The sequence below is a fragment of the Ixodes scapularis genome, unplaced genomic scaffold, assembly GCF_016920785.2.
Source record: "Ixodes scapularis isolate PalLabHiFi unplaced genomic scaffold, ASM1692078v2 PGA_scaffold3__209_contigs__length_174095766, whole genome shotgun sequence".
Lineage (NCBI taxonomy): Eukaryota > Metazoa > Arthropoda > Arachnida > Ixodida > Ixodidae > Ixodes > Ixodes scapularis.
The window spans coordinates 75351469-75366628 of NW_024609868.1; the positions used below are offsets into that span (position 1 = coordinate 75351469).

The 15160-nt window shown below is 44.7% G+C and overlaps 1 protein-coding gene across 1 annotated transcript; it reads left to right on the plus strand.

The window, feature by feature from the left end:
- The first annotated feature begins 5977 nt into the window (after positions 1–5977).
- LOC8043575 (antimicrobial peptide microplusin) lies at positions 5978–11936 on the plus strand. Its single transcript, XM_040218481.2, has 5 exons — positions 5978–6236; positions 7959–8020; positions 9075–9164; positions 11488–11508; positions 11760–11936. The coding sequence occupies exons 1-5, from the start codon at positions 5993–5995 to the stop codon at positions 11850–11852; spliced, it is 510 nt and encodes a 169-aa protein (XP_040074415.1). The 5' UTR covers positions 5978–5992; the 3' UTR covers positions 11853–11936.
- The last annotated feature ends 3224 nt before the right edge of the window (positions 11937–15160 follow it).

Here is a 15160-nt window from a genome sequence, read left to right on the forward strand (position 1 = left end):
ATACATTTTATTTGTCCGTGTGTATTATATTCCACGTGTTTCGCGTGTGTCACGTCGAAACCTGTGTGGGCTATAAAAGCATAGCCGATTTTTAAAAAAATATTATGGAATTATTTTAATAGCTCAAAATAGAAAATAAACCATTATTGGGCCACAAACCTTCTCCCTCTATTTGGAGCCTCTCACGGGACACAGTGCCGACCCGCAAATCCGCCCTGAAACCCAAACCGTATAAGCCCTCACTCTGCACCGATGGAGCCACTCTAGGCAATGAACGCCTCAATAGGGTGAGACCCTGCGTCCACGGCAAACTTGGCTCATCTAACTCCGTTTCACTTTAGGTACAAGCGAAGCGGACGCTACGAGACGATAGGGCCAATCAAGCAGGCAACAAAAGCGCACTTTTTGCACCTTATTGGGTCCCCCGGTGATGCACTCCGTGACGTTGCACCTTTGCCACTATTTTGATTGGCTCTGCCGTTTTGTAGCGTAAGCTGCGCTCGTACTTAAAGGGATTGTCCGGTCAAATTTGGTATTCGAAAAAACAATTGAATACCATTGTTATTGCCTCGAGACGCATCGTACGTTCAATATCTGAATTTTATATGCCCCTCTGCGTGAGTAATTGAATTTGTACTGCTCCAATCGCATTCTAGCGTAAACGCTGCTTTCGTTGGCAACATTGAAGCTCTGACATCACAAAACACAAAGCTAGCATTTTCGTCTCGTCGTTTGCTTGTGAGTGAACGCCTCAGCGTGCTTCGTTTTTGTTGTTGTGCTCGACTTGTTTCGTGGTTGGGTGAAAGTTTTGTTGCGCGGTTGGGTGCCACAACCACCGGGCAGCACATGTGACCCCAGATATGACGTTCCACACTTTTCCGCGAGACGTGCAGTGACGAGCAAAGTGGATCGTCGTCGTTCGTAGGGGTTGGGTTCCCGTCAAGATCGAGATCCCGCTTATGCAGCAATCATCTCACAGAAGAGAGCCACGAGCTGAGCTCTAAGCGGACAGAAGGCATGTAAGCTGAGGTGTGATGCTGTGCCAACGATATTAAACTACGTCCACCCACTCCTCGCCCAAATCAGATCAGTCAATTTAGGTCTGTTCCATTCGCCTGAACTGGCTGAACTAGTTCAGCAGTGCAGGAACTGGTGCATTCGATTCAAGCGGAAGTTGCACGACCGCTACACTGGCGCGTTCGATTCATTTCAGTTCTGAACGAGTTCAGACCCAGTTCCTCAAAATCATGCACCGGCTCCGAACTCAGTTCAGCGTCCGTGCAGAAGCAGACAAGAAGAGCAGACGGCGATAGCAGACGACAGTCCTCTCCGTCTCTGCTCGCGGTGCCATTTTTCGCATACCTTGCTCAAATGTCTGCGATGTTTAACAATAACGCCGATACGGAGGTTGCATTTCCTCTCATTTATGATAATAACGTACACGCGGTGGACGCGGAATTGAGATCATAACCGAGGTTAGGAATTTGCTTGATTATGATATTCTGAAAGCGTTTTAGGCACCTGCTCGCGTAGGTTTGGCTCCCTGTGGTGAGTGTTGAAATATTGGCTCACGTAAATTGTTTCTTTTTGATGCTATGTGGGGATGCACAGTGTTGATATTCTTACTTCCAGACACGGGAAATGTATTGCCCTCTTGATAGACCCCGCCTTCAGTTTCTCTTGGAAGCATATTGACGACTCCGATACAATGCAGAGGTCTGGGATTTAGTGCGTTGGCACTTGCATGTCCCCGTAGCTGAGCATAATACTGCATGCTTTGTCCGCTGGTATCTGTGGACGCCCACTAAAGGGCCTAGGAAAAACGCAGAGAATCGGAATTTTTGCCCATTCTCCTTTTAACTTGACGCCAAAGTTACGGTCGATAACTGTCTTGGCCAAGACGCTATCGCCATGCCTTCGTCTTCGAGGTGAACAGTATACCGACCGCGCGCTGCCACCAGTGACTCTCGACGAAAAATCATCCTGATACCGCGAACCTATCGTCGAAATGCAAAGATTACTTTGAGGGGCATTTGCCGCTACCTTCTTGAATTGTAACCGACTATTGATCAGAACTTCCTGGCCGAATCGAACAGACCTTGATTATGCAGCGAAGCCGAAACCAACAGCTAGGCCATCTCGAAATGATACCAGAAGTTGTATTTAGCACTCGTGCAGCCCGATATCTGTTTCACCCGCCTGTGAAAACGAAGCGTGTCTATGATATCATCAAGCTCGTCCAAGTCAAGTCACGACATGCATTTGAACGGTTCGCCGTTTGCCTTCGACCAGCGGACATCGCCTCTGAGGGAATGACCCGCAGCCTCATCACCGATCCAATGGATCCGCCGAAATGGTGCCGCTTAAGAGGCGAAATCGACATCCTTTGCTTTGCAAGCGCCCCTAGTTCGATCGGCGTCCGTCGCAGTGGTGTTTGCACGAAACGGCAAACGTTTGCTCGAAGCTTATGGCTGTCTGCGAGTAATATTCTGCTAAAAGGCGTGAGTTTTTTTGCACGTGCTTGGGAACTGCATTAAAATAACCGTATTTCAGTAGGGTACTGCCTAGGAGACTATACAATTCGAAACAAAAGTCAAGACATCCATCGACCAACGCTTGTTGTCCCGAACATCCGACAAACCTTTGCGTTTTGTGACGTCACGCAGCACCTACGGATGTCAGCCGCGTACACTGGCGAAATTCGGTGTGCAGTTTCGTACATAGGCTCATGAAAGATTTAATTAATAACGGGAGATCATATATCAAAATAAAAATGACGTTTGTCTATATGAAGGCTCCCTCGACGTAACGAGCGCAAGAACTTAAGTACTTCCGGTTTCGACCGGACAATCCCTTTAAGGTGAAACGGAGTATAACTCCGTTTCACTTTGTGTCTGGACGGAGCCAACGCTACGATAACATATGGGCCAATCAGGCCGTGCCAAAAGTGCACCGTCACGACGCTCGTTTTCTTTGTCTGTTTGCTATGATCAACTAAACCAATCAAGCATAACGAATGCACCGCCGAAATTTTGCGTTTCTTTTTTCGTTTTTTTTTTTTCTTTTGCGGTTCGGTTTCAATTGAAACTGAGTATAAACAATCCCAATGGTATACGCCCCGTCCGAATGACCTACATACAAGGACAAGAGCTTAAGATAGCCAAGAATAATCTGCGTAGGTGCCAGGAGTTTTATCACGATATGCACATCACGCGTTCGTAGACGGCAGAACTTGATCCGCTTTCTGCTCGCTGCTTGCAACCGGGGCAACTCGTGTTGAAACCGGTGACGCCATTTCTCTAATCGAGCAAGAAACCAGACACCGTTTTGCGTTCTCTTCGACCTCGCGGTCGTGCTTGCTTCTTTCGCGTCAATGTCACGGAGTCATTTAGCGCGCATAAGTGATAAGAAGCAATTTGCACTTTGCATGCCCACGTTTGCGTCTGACACTTGGTGTGCGGCGGAAAATTCTTATCACAGAAATAAAGCATCACTTTTGTGTCTGTCGAGCAGCGAGACGCAGCTTTTGTACACCGTGTCTATGGGATATGCGAGGGGTGATCAGAAAGTTTTGCAACTCGTATATAACGAAAACTACCAGGGCGTTGGAAAAAATTTATTTTCCAACATAATCTCTCTTCACACTAATGCACCTTTCCCATTGTCTTAAAAAGTTTAAATACCTCACAAAAAAAATATAAAAAAAAACTTTATGCTCTTTAAGCCACTGCTCTGTGGCAGTTCGCAGTGCACTCAAGTCATCGAACCTTTTTCCTTCTAGGTTTTTTTTATTTTTCAGATTCGGATTTAAAAAAGTCACTAGGGGCCAGATCAGGACTGTAGGGTGGGTGGTCAAGCCCTTCAAAAGCACACTCTCGAATGACAGGCTGGGAAACGCGAGATTTGTGAACGGGGACTTTGTCATGCAGGAGGAGGACGCCTCTTGTCACCTATCCTCGTTGTTTTACCACGATGGCCTCACGCAGTTTGTGGAGAACGTTGGCATAGTATTCGCCTGGCTATTGTCCTGCTGTTTTCCAGATAATCAATCAGTAGGATCCCTTTTGCGTCTCAAAAAACTGTCGCCATCACTTTCTTTCCCAAGCGTTTCTTCTTGAATTTTTCCGGAAAGGGCACCCCGAATGCTTCCACTGCATAGACTGTTGTTTTGTTTCGGGGTCCCACAGGTAAAAGGTAAAGCCACGTCTCATCCCCAGTCACAAGGCGAGCGAGAAAATATTCGGGGTCGCTTTCATAGATGCTCAAAAGCTCCCTTGAAGAATGCAAGCGGTGCTGTCAATCCTGCGTAGGGAGGTTATGTGGCAGCCATCGTGCCGAGACCTTCGACATGCCTAAGACGCCTTGAATGATTGTGAAAGTACTGCCCTACGAAATGTTCAATCTTTTAGCAACTTCGGACACCTTAATTCGGCGATTCTTTATGATGAGGCCCTCAGCTCGGGCTGAATGATCCAAATTGGTCGAAGTGCTGGGCCACCCTGACCTTGGGTCGTCTAGCACGTCCACACGACCGCGTTTAAACTCGTTGGACCAACGAGTTCCTGTAGCACATGAAGGGCATTCATCGCCCTACACATTCACCATTCTACTGTGAATTTCCTTTGCGGAACTACGTTCTTTGCACGAAAACTTTATCACGCTCCGGTACTGAAGCATGAAATAGGGGAGGACACCATGTTTAACTGACTGATGCAGAATAAAAGCGGAACCGGAAGTCTTGATGTTACGAACATGTTTGGCTAGAGAGATATGCTAACCAACGCTTAAAGAGAGATCGCCGTCAGACCTTTGGTTATAGCCGAGTTGCAAAGCTTTCTGAACACCCCTCTTATTTTGTTTTTCTTAACATCCTGAGAACCAGGGCTTTTTTAATCAAACGCAAACGATAATCCCCCGGGTTGCCTCTCCGTAAAAGCCAACGTGCAGCCACTTTGCAAAAAAATATTTAAAACAAAGCAAACAAAAATCTGGTTCTTTTTAAAAATTCAGTAGTGCATCTCCCTTTAACGCCACATCCAACAGAAGCCGTAAAATGTTTAGAAATATGCGAATCAATTAAAAATAAAATATAGGAACAGCGAGCAGTACAAACAGCACATAGAATAAGAAAGGATCATTCGCTTGAGCTTTGATGTCATCGCAGCGACGAGGAGCCCGGACACAAATTTGACAGGAGCACCTTGTGAGCCTTCGACTAGGCATCATCATTCCCTATCAACGCATCGAAGGACGCTCTGTGTTTGTCTCGAGCCCGATTGCAGGGTTGACACCATGGGGGTCAAAAAGGCTTTTCACGTGCTTTGTTATTTGGAACTGATGTTGGCAATTCGTGACTGTTTTGACTTTTCCACTGAGTTTTATAATGCATGCGTAATTAAACAAATTAAAGGGTGAAAACAACCTCGCTTGACTGCGGGGCACTTATTTCTCAGCTACCGATAAAAATTAGTATCGGACATCATTCTTGAAGGAGCTGACTTGGCGGTCGAGGCCATTCTTCAAACCACCAGGCTCCCTAACATATTGCCTTTGGCTCTTCATTCTAGTGACATTCAATCCCATCCGCCATATGATTAGATTCGTTTATTGCGAACCTTGAGCTTGGTGCTGACGTTTACACCCGTTGAACGTGCTGAAGTCAACGTGAGACATAGGGAATTTCCCCGAGAGAAAATTTCCTAACGCCGATAAAGTATCTAGAAGTATTATGTTACCCGACGGGCTGTTGGCACGCATGCAAGCTGCGAACAGATCTGCTCGTGGTGTTGGCCGTGACTTTCGAGAAAATAGTATAAGATGTCGAAAGTGGAAGGCAATACGACACGTCGCAACGGCGGTCCTAAGATCACCCCAAGAGCGCAAGGAAAGCGTATATTCTCATATTTTATCTCAAACCCAAAGGAATGAGACTGGCGCCGTTGAAAGGGGCGCAGATTGCTCTCGTTTGCGCACGTCTGGGCCAAATTATCTGATGACGAGGAAGGCCCTTGAGGACAGTTCTGTTTGGCTTGATTTCTTGAGCGATAGATATTGGGAGTGCGGCCATATAAGGACCGTCACGTCCGGGCACTGGGGCAACTCGTACCAACCTCGCAAAACAGTCATGAAGTGCAGCGTGTGCCTCCTGGTTCTGTGCTCTCTCGCACTCTTTGTTTCCGCCGAGGAAGCACACGAAGCCCCGGCAGCCCCGACTCCGACTCAGAGTCCCTACTGCCGTAAGTACTTTAGAACAGCTCGATTCTACGTTTCAATATGATAGTACTTTTTCTTCCTAGAGAACTCTTTGTTTTCAACGGACACAATGTAATAGTACACTCTCAAAAACCTATATGTGGTAACTTTCCTGCAGAACACGAACGCAGCCAATCGCGACGAAGAATATAAGGATCGCAGCAAATGGCGAATCTCAGAATACGATTAGATGTGAAGAATGTGATGTGCGCAGGGACAATTAGCATCAGCAATCAAATTTTGAGTTTCGTCCTTCGCCTGGTTTATTCTATATTTGGTTCTGTGCCCTCTCGCACTCTTTATTTCCGCCGAGGAAGCACACGAAGCCCCGGCAGCCCGGGGCTTCGTGTACTTGCCGGCGGCGTACAAAAGGCCTGTAGAGACGCCACAAAAGGCATGTAGATTAACTTTTTTTATTATTATTAAAAATTGCAAATCTGGGTGTGCGGTTTAGTTCTTAACACAAAGATCACTATTACTACTAGCCACCTCAGTCGCATAAAGAAAAAAGGAAACCTACTGTTTCAGCCAGAATCATAAGCTCCCCATGTAATTGCATGCTTGGTGAGGAGAGGACGCAGCTGCGTGCATAAGATCCCCATGTAATCTAAAGTTATCCTCACACCTTTAGTGAAGCTTCTGAAATGACCTTCGGGGGATTTCACAAAAAACCACATCTGTACTGTATTTTGTAATTACTTACGAATTTTTTTATACACGGTCAGAGCCGTCCCAACCTAATTTATATACCGTAAAACGCTTTAATTTCGCATCTGATTTTTGTTTTCGAAATTGGCAGCGGGATAATATTCGCAATCATTAAGTTTCGCGATATCTAAAGGTTGGTATTCAGCTCTACAGACAGTAGAGATATTCGCGCCCCGTAGAGTTCGCAAATTTTACCATTCACGAAATTCCCGAAAATTAGGGGCTCGCGAGCATTAAGGGTTTCACGGTATCTCATCAAAATATCAGATGTACAATTCAATTTTAGCTAGCTGTACTTGGTTTTGTTACCTACTGCTCCTCTGCAAAACCGACGCCGATTTAAAACTAGGAGTATGTCTCTGCTCCAGAATCTTTTTTTTTTTTCATACAATTTACAAAAGAAATGACTCCCGAAACTATTTACGATTGCGTTTCCGGCCAAGCTGCTAAGTTGCTGTCATACGACCCTGAGCCATGCATCGTTAGTCAATTTATGTCAGACAAGTACCTAACTGCACATTGATGTGTATCTAGCGGCAGTTTTGTGCCGTACTGGATATAGCGTGCGTTACTGCTGACGTTACTTCTGTTGCCTGGAGAAGGGCTATACTTGGTTTCACTCTAACTACGGCCGCAGCCGACGCTATGCTTCAATCGAGCCAACGAAGCAGCGTGAAAAGTAAGTCGTCATGAGGATCGTTGTATTTGTCAGTTTTCGATCACCGGCTAAATCAATCACGCACGAAAGACAAGGACCGTGGCGCATTTGATGGGCCTGATTGGCTTTGCCGGGGATCGAAAACTCACAAAGACGACGATCTTCATGACGATTTACTTTTCACGTTGCTTCATTGGCTCTATTGAATTGTTTACGGTCGGTCGGGGTCGGGCTTAGAAAGGAAACAAAGTGTAGGCTACGCATCATTGCAAAAATAAAATTTCGGTGCAAATTTAATTGCAGCAACACAAAATTTCTTATCATCATTATTTTATTTCAGACCTCGACGACACAGCTTTGACTGCCCTAACACAATGTGTTGGCGCACAAGTGAGCGAAGGGGTGAGTTACACGGAACTTGTAGCCAAGTATCCTTGTTCGTTCGATTTTAAGGTCTAATTTTCAATTCAGCACTTTATGGAACCTAATATAGATTTCGGGAAACTTAATATTTGATCAACTTTAGTTATAAGGATTAGTTGCTTTGACTGATCGTTTTAGTAGTCAGCATAGCAAGGTACTCGCATGTTTAAAGCTTTTAAAATTTGACTACCGATTTAGCCGCCTTTACTTTCTTTTTTCTGCATGCCGGTACATTTTTCAGTACTTGTAGCTGTAGTTTTAAACACGTCACAAATAAATGTAACTGTAGACGAACTCTACTCTCTGGTGTACGTCACACCATTGTGATGGCGCTGCTGTCGGCAGTGGGCATGCGCAGTTGCTTCGCCTCGCGCGAATCTTGTTTCGGCGTACGCGTGGCGCCCGGTGTGGGCAAACACGGACTTGTTTGTAAACGGTTTGTTGGTGTATACAATTTATTTACTGTATTAAAAAAGAAGCAAGTAACTTCAAGCACTCTCAGCTCTGCCCCAAGCTCTATCCAGCACAGATATTCAGATATGTGCTGTGTTTTGCACGCAAGCAAGACAACGTTGGCATTCAACTGATAAAAGACGTTACGTCTTCGTTGGTGAGGGCACACCAAAACTTAAGTCAAAGGAATATAAAAAGGAAACTTCGTTAAACCAGCTGATATAAAGGCACATATATCTTAAATGTGAAAGTTTTGCGTTATATTTAAAAGATCCTCACTGCACACTGGTATACAAAAAAAATGACGTATTGCATGTGGATTAATGTATACAATATGATGTAATTTGATGTCACTTACGAGTTTAGTAATAGAAACCGGAGTGAATTCGCGTGAATACAGGTAAGAGCACTACAAAACGGAAGCCTTTATTAATTAGGTTTATTCGGTCTTACGTGCTACTTGTGTACGCCTTTTAAATTTCATATGCTAACAACCTAAGTATGTAGCATATCTCCCGGGGTTTTTTTTTTTTTTTTCTTTTTATGCATTGCTCTGCATTTCTTTCATTTTTGGTTTCAGCTGAGAGCTAAACTCCACGATGTCACCACCCGCCTGAGCTGTGAAAACACGGTGTGCACATTGAAGAAGCTGTGCGAGCAGGAACCATTAGTAAGTAACATCTGCAGTGTTTGTAAAAGAAAAGATATTAGCATACCTTCATTTTTTATTAGTTATTCTATTAATCTGTTACGTATGCCTTCGTAAGACCACTTCTTAGAAAGGAAAAAAAAGCTTACCATGGACTGTATTGGCGACGTGCGCGATCGAAAGCGTCGTTGTGATCGGCCTTCCTCGATTGGCCGAATGCTGAGAATTTCTCGACAAAAATAATAGTAATTTAAGGGCTTAAATTTTGACGATGTTGGCAGTGTTGGCTTCAAAGGAAAATGATTTCAGGCTTCCACCATGCTCATTACAAACACCATCGGACTTGTTGTTTGCAAGCTAATGACGTCGCGAGGAGGAACAATATAGGAGCGCCACCAAAACATCTCGCCGCTAATAGATTCTCTGAAGGTTGAAAATACTTCGACCGTTCAATTCCCACACCCCTTAGACAGTTCTCTTAATCCGAGCGTACACGATCACTCGCCCTTAAAATGCCCAGTAACGAAAACTCGATCGGACGGGAAGTCCATCGTACGAAACGAGAAGGAGCATTCAAGGGACCTTTTGTGAGGTCATGCTACACCATAGTCGCCGAGAGTTTAAAAAAGGCCGGGCGTTGCGAGTCCTGAGAAACGTATTATCAATCCGCAGTCCATAAAATAGCGATAGTAGCCGATCAAAATACCGAAGCAAAATCACAAAGTGGCGTGATCCTAATAAGCCACGCCGTGCGTTTCTTAAAGGGGCCCTGCAACGACCTTTTACTGTTTGTTTATTTTTTTAGTTCGCACCGAACCTGAGCACACTGCACGTAATAACTTAATGAACTTTTTATTTTCTCGAATTCGCTTTATTTTAGACCTTATAGGCATAATAAAATGACAAAAACAAACAAAAATAACCTCCTTCATGACGTCCTTGGTTCTCTGTCCCCCCTTTTCCCGCCCTGGAGGGTGCCGCCGTGGCTGAGGAATGTGGGAAGGGAGGGTAGACGGGGAAAGTATGTGAGGCCGTGGAGAGGGAGCTCTCTCTCCTCGGCTGGCCAGGGCCAACAACGTCACAATTTCGTCACATGCCGCGCGCGTTTGACACCACGGGGCGCCCCCGTAGGAGGAGGAAATTTGCGTGTCGTCCGGTTAAAATATGACGCACTGATATTTAGTTACCCACTCCGTGCCCGCCGGGTTGCCCGAACCACAAGGGACGTGAAAACCGCCAAAAGGGTATTGCAGTGCTCCTTTAAGCTTTCCCTCTTTCTTTCACTCTAAAAAATGTCTGTGCGTTTACTTTCACGCACAACACTTGGAGAGCCAATCACCGCAACTTACGGAGGCAGCTCAGCGAATGACGATGCTGAAACATATGTTTAGACCAAAAAATGCAGTCTGAGTTGTGACATTAAGCAATGCAAAACGTCACACTCGAGACAATGCCACACTATTTGTGCGACGACATTGTCACCTCAGATTCTTTTGGCGACATATGCGTGATTAAAAAGCGTAAATCTGGTCCGCCTTCCATGATTGGCCAAGCACTCGCATTGTGACGTCTTGGGTAGGACGAATCCCACTTTCATTCTTGGAAATAAGAGTAATGTAGGATGTCAACTCAGTTGACGGTGTTAATTTAAGGACGCGATTGCTACGAGCTTCCCCTGTGCCTTTTACACACACCATCAAAATTGTTGCTGGCAATCTATTCTACTGGTCGTTACATAGGGACCCGGAAGCAACGATTCGCCAATACACCATGGTGTCCCCCAAAAAAATTACAGCAGTTTTTTTACCGCAAAAATGAACTAGGTATCGCCGGACGCTCATTCTTCGCCCGAAGGGGGCGCTAGAGGTCACAACCAGACGCCAAAGTTTCAGCGCGAACTAATATGGTATTCAAAAGTTAGAACTGATTTTCTATTCTAAAAATGTCAATGGGAAAATGGTGGTCGACGGAGCGCTCGAATGCATGGAGCTATGGCGCCAGAAACCGAAAACGGGCGAAAATGGGCCCCATTTTCGCATGGAAAATTTCAGAAAATCCCTTATAACTTTGAAATAATATATCGGTTCGAGCTGAAACTTTGGCGTCTGGTTCGAACCTCTAGCGCTACCCTTCGGCGGAGAATGAGCGCTCGGCGATGTATTGGTAAATTGTGCGGTGAAAAAAAACAACCTCGAAAATAGTTTGTTGGGACCACCTGTAGGGTGAGGCATGTTGAATGTAGAGAACACAGTATAATTTGGGAGCATTCATTGGTATAAATAGTAGTACCTGTGAAAACGACGAAAAGGTCCTAATTGTTGTGTTATTTTTTTTTTCATTTCAGAGCACTGTCAGCGTCTTCACCGTAAGTGTTCCTTCTATCAAGCAATTACAAACAAATTTATACATTTCTTTGTTAGCCCGCTTAAACCATAAAGTTTTGCCTTCCGCGTAACAACTGAAAACTCGATGTGAAATAGCGCGATCTTTAAAAAAAAACAAAAAAACTATCGACATTTTAAAAGAAAAAGCCAATAATAATGAAGAGCACGTTTTCTAGCGGTCGCAAAATGTGCATAGTCAATATATATATATATATTTCTTTTCCTTACATAGGCCGAAGAAAAGCTTGAATTCCGAACTCTCGCCGCTGGATGCCACAGCCATACTACTGCCCACCCTGAAGAGGCCCACCATGAAGCAGCGTAGGCGTTCTACGCAACCATTTATCTACAAGACCAGCAACATAACCCATTATTTCAAATAAACAAGGCTGCTGCTACCCGAAACGTTGCTCATGCGTTAAAATGCATATTCATTCGTTGGCTTGTTTTTTTTTTTTTTTTTTTTTTTTGCTGGGAAAACACATATTGACTGCTCTTGGCGGTAATTTGTGTAACTTAATCATTCGAGATTTTCGTTTCTTCGGTTCGTTCAATTACCAGTACCATGACTTCTAAACAAATCCAGTGAAACAGACACTCTCACAACCGCAACTCTGTAACGTACTAAGAAAGACCGTTCTTAAACAAGAAAATGTTTGTGAAGAAATCTATACTAGAGACGTACAAATCGCGGTAGTCATCAAAACGTTGAACAGCGGCTGCCATTTTGAGGAGTTTGAAGACGTTTCTTTCGTAACGACTATTAAAAGCTGATCGTCGCGACTACCGTGTTCGGCGGCCTTCGGTTGTTTTCGGCTTTGCAGCTTTCGGCACCATAATGACAAGCATGCACTTTTCAGCCTTTCGTATTAAAAAAAGAAAAAGAAGAAACACGTCATATATTGTAGGGTAGAAAACCACTCGTATGCATCGTAATATTGCACAGCTTTGAAGCTCACCTTAACCATTGTCGATATTTCTGACGGATGTGGACACAAATAATCAACTGTTTTTTTTAGATACCTGTAAATAAAACGCGGATGGAAAATGTGCTGGCGTGCTATCATTCGCGTTTTCGTACTCCAAGGTTTGCGCCTGTTCCACGAGTGGTACTTACAGGGCACTACCGCGATTCACACTAGCTTCAAATCCTGTTAAAATTGTCTGATTTAGTAGCGTCTTGATGACGCTAATCAGTCATTTTCTATTAAGACATATATTTATTTTTACTAATTACATTTTAGTTTATTGAACATTTTATTGTGACGATTTGTCCCCTGTATTACGCCCCCGGTTTGTAAATCTTGCTTGCACATACCGGATTAGCTTATCTTTTACGACTTTCTATAACCAAACTTGCAACACCTGTAAAAAAAATACCAGTATTTCTGCGAATCGAAAATTGATGAAATGGTTTACAGTTACGTACCGTGCTGGCCAAGATTACAAGTTGTCTCAGTTAAAAAAAAAGGACAACTAATAGTCAATATCTCGAACAGATGTTAAGCCCTACCCTAGCGTTTTGTTTTTAATTTTAACTAAGTCTTTGTATTCTTGAAATCCATGTCAGAGGTTCTCCTAGTTTTATTGTCCGGCGTTCAAAATAAATTCAGACGGCTTCGTTAAAATAAATTACTACCCGACCAACCTAACTCTTTTCCATGAAAATAAGAGGAGAATAACCGCCAAGGTGAATTATCTCTCAGCAGTCATGATGGCAGTGTCAACGTCATGAGCATCAGCTGAACAAAGTTTCAGCACACTGTGGCGTTTCAAGAAATGCCCCAGAGCAACCATATAACAGAAACGACCGAAACAGGTGATGTTTACGCATCTTAATAGTGAGCGAGCATTAGTCATCGATCTGTCAATGAGGGAGTTCGTGTCGAGTACCGTCCAATTACGAGCCGTCTTCACGCAGCCTTAGTTTTCGAATGTCGCCCTTTCTCGAAAACAACACCTGAAGAAATAATCATCCCTGAAACCAAAGTGTGTATGTTTTGTTATTGAAGAGTTTCATATTGCAAGCTTGCGACAAGGCAGTGGTGTCACAGTGCGGCACATAGAAGAAGCATTTCGCACTGAACACGACCAGACTGGCATAGACATCATGTTTAGCAGCCAAGCTTGGTTCCTAAACAATGTCAACTTACCTGAGCACGGCGCTTACAAGAGGTTCGGCGCAACGCTAAACGCTAACATTTTTTTTTTTTGCATGATATCTGGAAATTGATAGCACATGTCTCCTTCATGCGCCGATGGAAACCACCTCAATCATCTCAATCCCTGCATGTCTACTCGATCGGCCGTCCAGCAATCTGATAATAAGGGGAGCGAAAAATACTATTTTATGTAGATTTTATTATGAATGTCGTCTCGCAGTAACTCTCAGAACGTCGAGTACACAGACGCTTTAAAGAAGCAGATTCCAGCGCAGATAAACGAGAAAAACATGGCGGTGTGTTACCGTCGTTGCTGCTTACAACTGCGGGATGCACAATTGAACCCGAGCTCCGAGCAACTTCTGGGGGTCGAATTACGTGAAACAAACATACAGAGCAACACTGGACGCGGGTAGGTTTTCCAATTTCAAGGTGTTAGACGATTACTTTGGAGCGAGCTCGAGAGACAAGGCCGCGGGAAGGCGCGGAAGCGGCCAGGATGCTGCGGGCACATAGGAAGAGTGAAAGTACTTGTTGTTGGTCTATGATTAACGTTTTGGACCATGGTTAAAAGCGCTAATAAAACGAACACAAGAAAAGAGAAGAAGCGTCCGTGTTTGTCTTTTCTCTTGCGTTCGTCTTTTTAGCGCTTTTAACCATGGTTCAAAGGCATTAGAAGAGGCCCTAGCATATGGTCCGAGCGGAAAGAGCTTCACTATGCGAAACAACGAGGACGCTGTCGATGGTGGCGCTGACAACCAGGTTCCAAAGCTTTAAAGGCACAGCAGCGCGGTAAACCCTTTAAGTGACGGACGCTCCCAATATATTAAGTATAGTTCCTGGCAAGGAGAGCACCTCAATGGGGGGAGCTTATAACCCTGTCAGACGGGCTAGTTTAGTGTCACTACAAGCGAGTGCATTTCAACCGGTCGAAACACACTTCAAGTGTGTTGGTGCTACGCGGGAAAACTTAGTGTCACTCCAAAATGATGGCAATGACGATGGGTAAGTAATGGGCACGCAAACTATTAGAGTGCATACGCATTTTTTTATAAATAACTTCGTCGTCTTATTAGAAACAACGTACCACACATTGTTGCGCTAAGTCACGAGCTTTAATCCAAATTGAAATCCAATTTGATAATTACGATCAGCCATTACAAGCCAGTGATACTCGTCCGCACGCCAGTACGATGCTCATCCAGATCGAAACGAGCAGGGGTAGGAATTGAACCCAGGATATCTGGGCTCTGCAGCGCGAGCTTTCGCTCCGCGTGCTTTGAGCTGGTGTGCACGAGCCCACTCGGCCACTCGCCACTCGCCACAACGGAACATCATGGAGTGTGTGGAGGACGAGCTGGAGGGCGATATCCGCCATGTTGGACAGTAGAAGCGCGCGGTTGAGTTACTTTTCTCCGTGAGAGCCCGACGCCTCTCAGATGAGAGGCAGCTGGACCTGGATGCTGACGCA

Excerpts from the sequence above, each read along its gene's own strand:
- LOC8043575 (XM_040218481.2), top strand. The coding sequence starts at position 5,993 with ATGACGAGGAAGGCCCTTGAGGACAGTTCTGTTTGGCTTGATTTCTTG. Across the intron at positions 6,237-7,958 it reads GACTCAGAGTCCCTACTGCC|ACCTCGACGACACAGCTTTG; the intron begins GTAAGTACTTTA and ends ATTTTATTTCAG. Across the intron at positions 8,021-9,074 it reads GCGCACAAGTGAGCGAAGGG|CTGAGAGCTAAACTCCACGA; the intron begins GTGAGTTACACG and ends TTTTGGTTTCAG.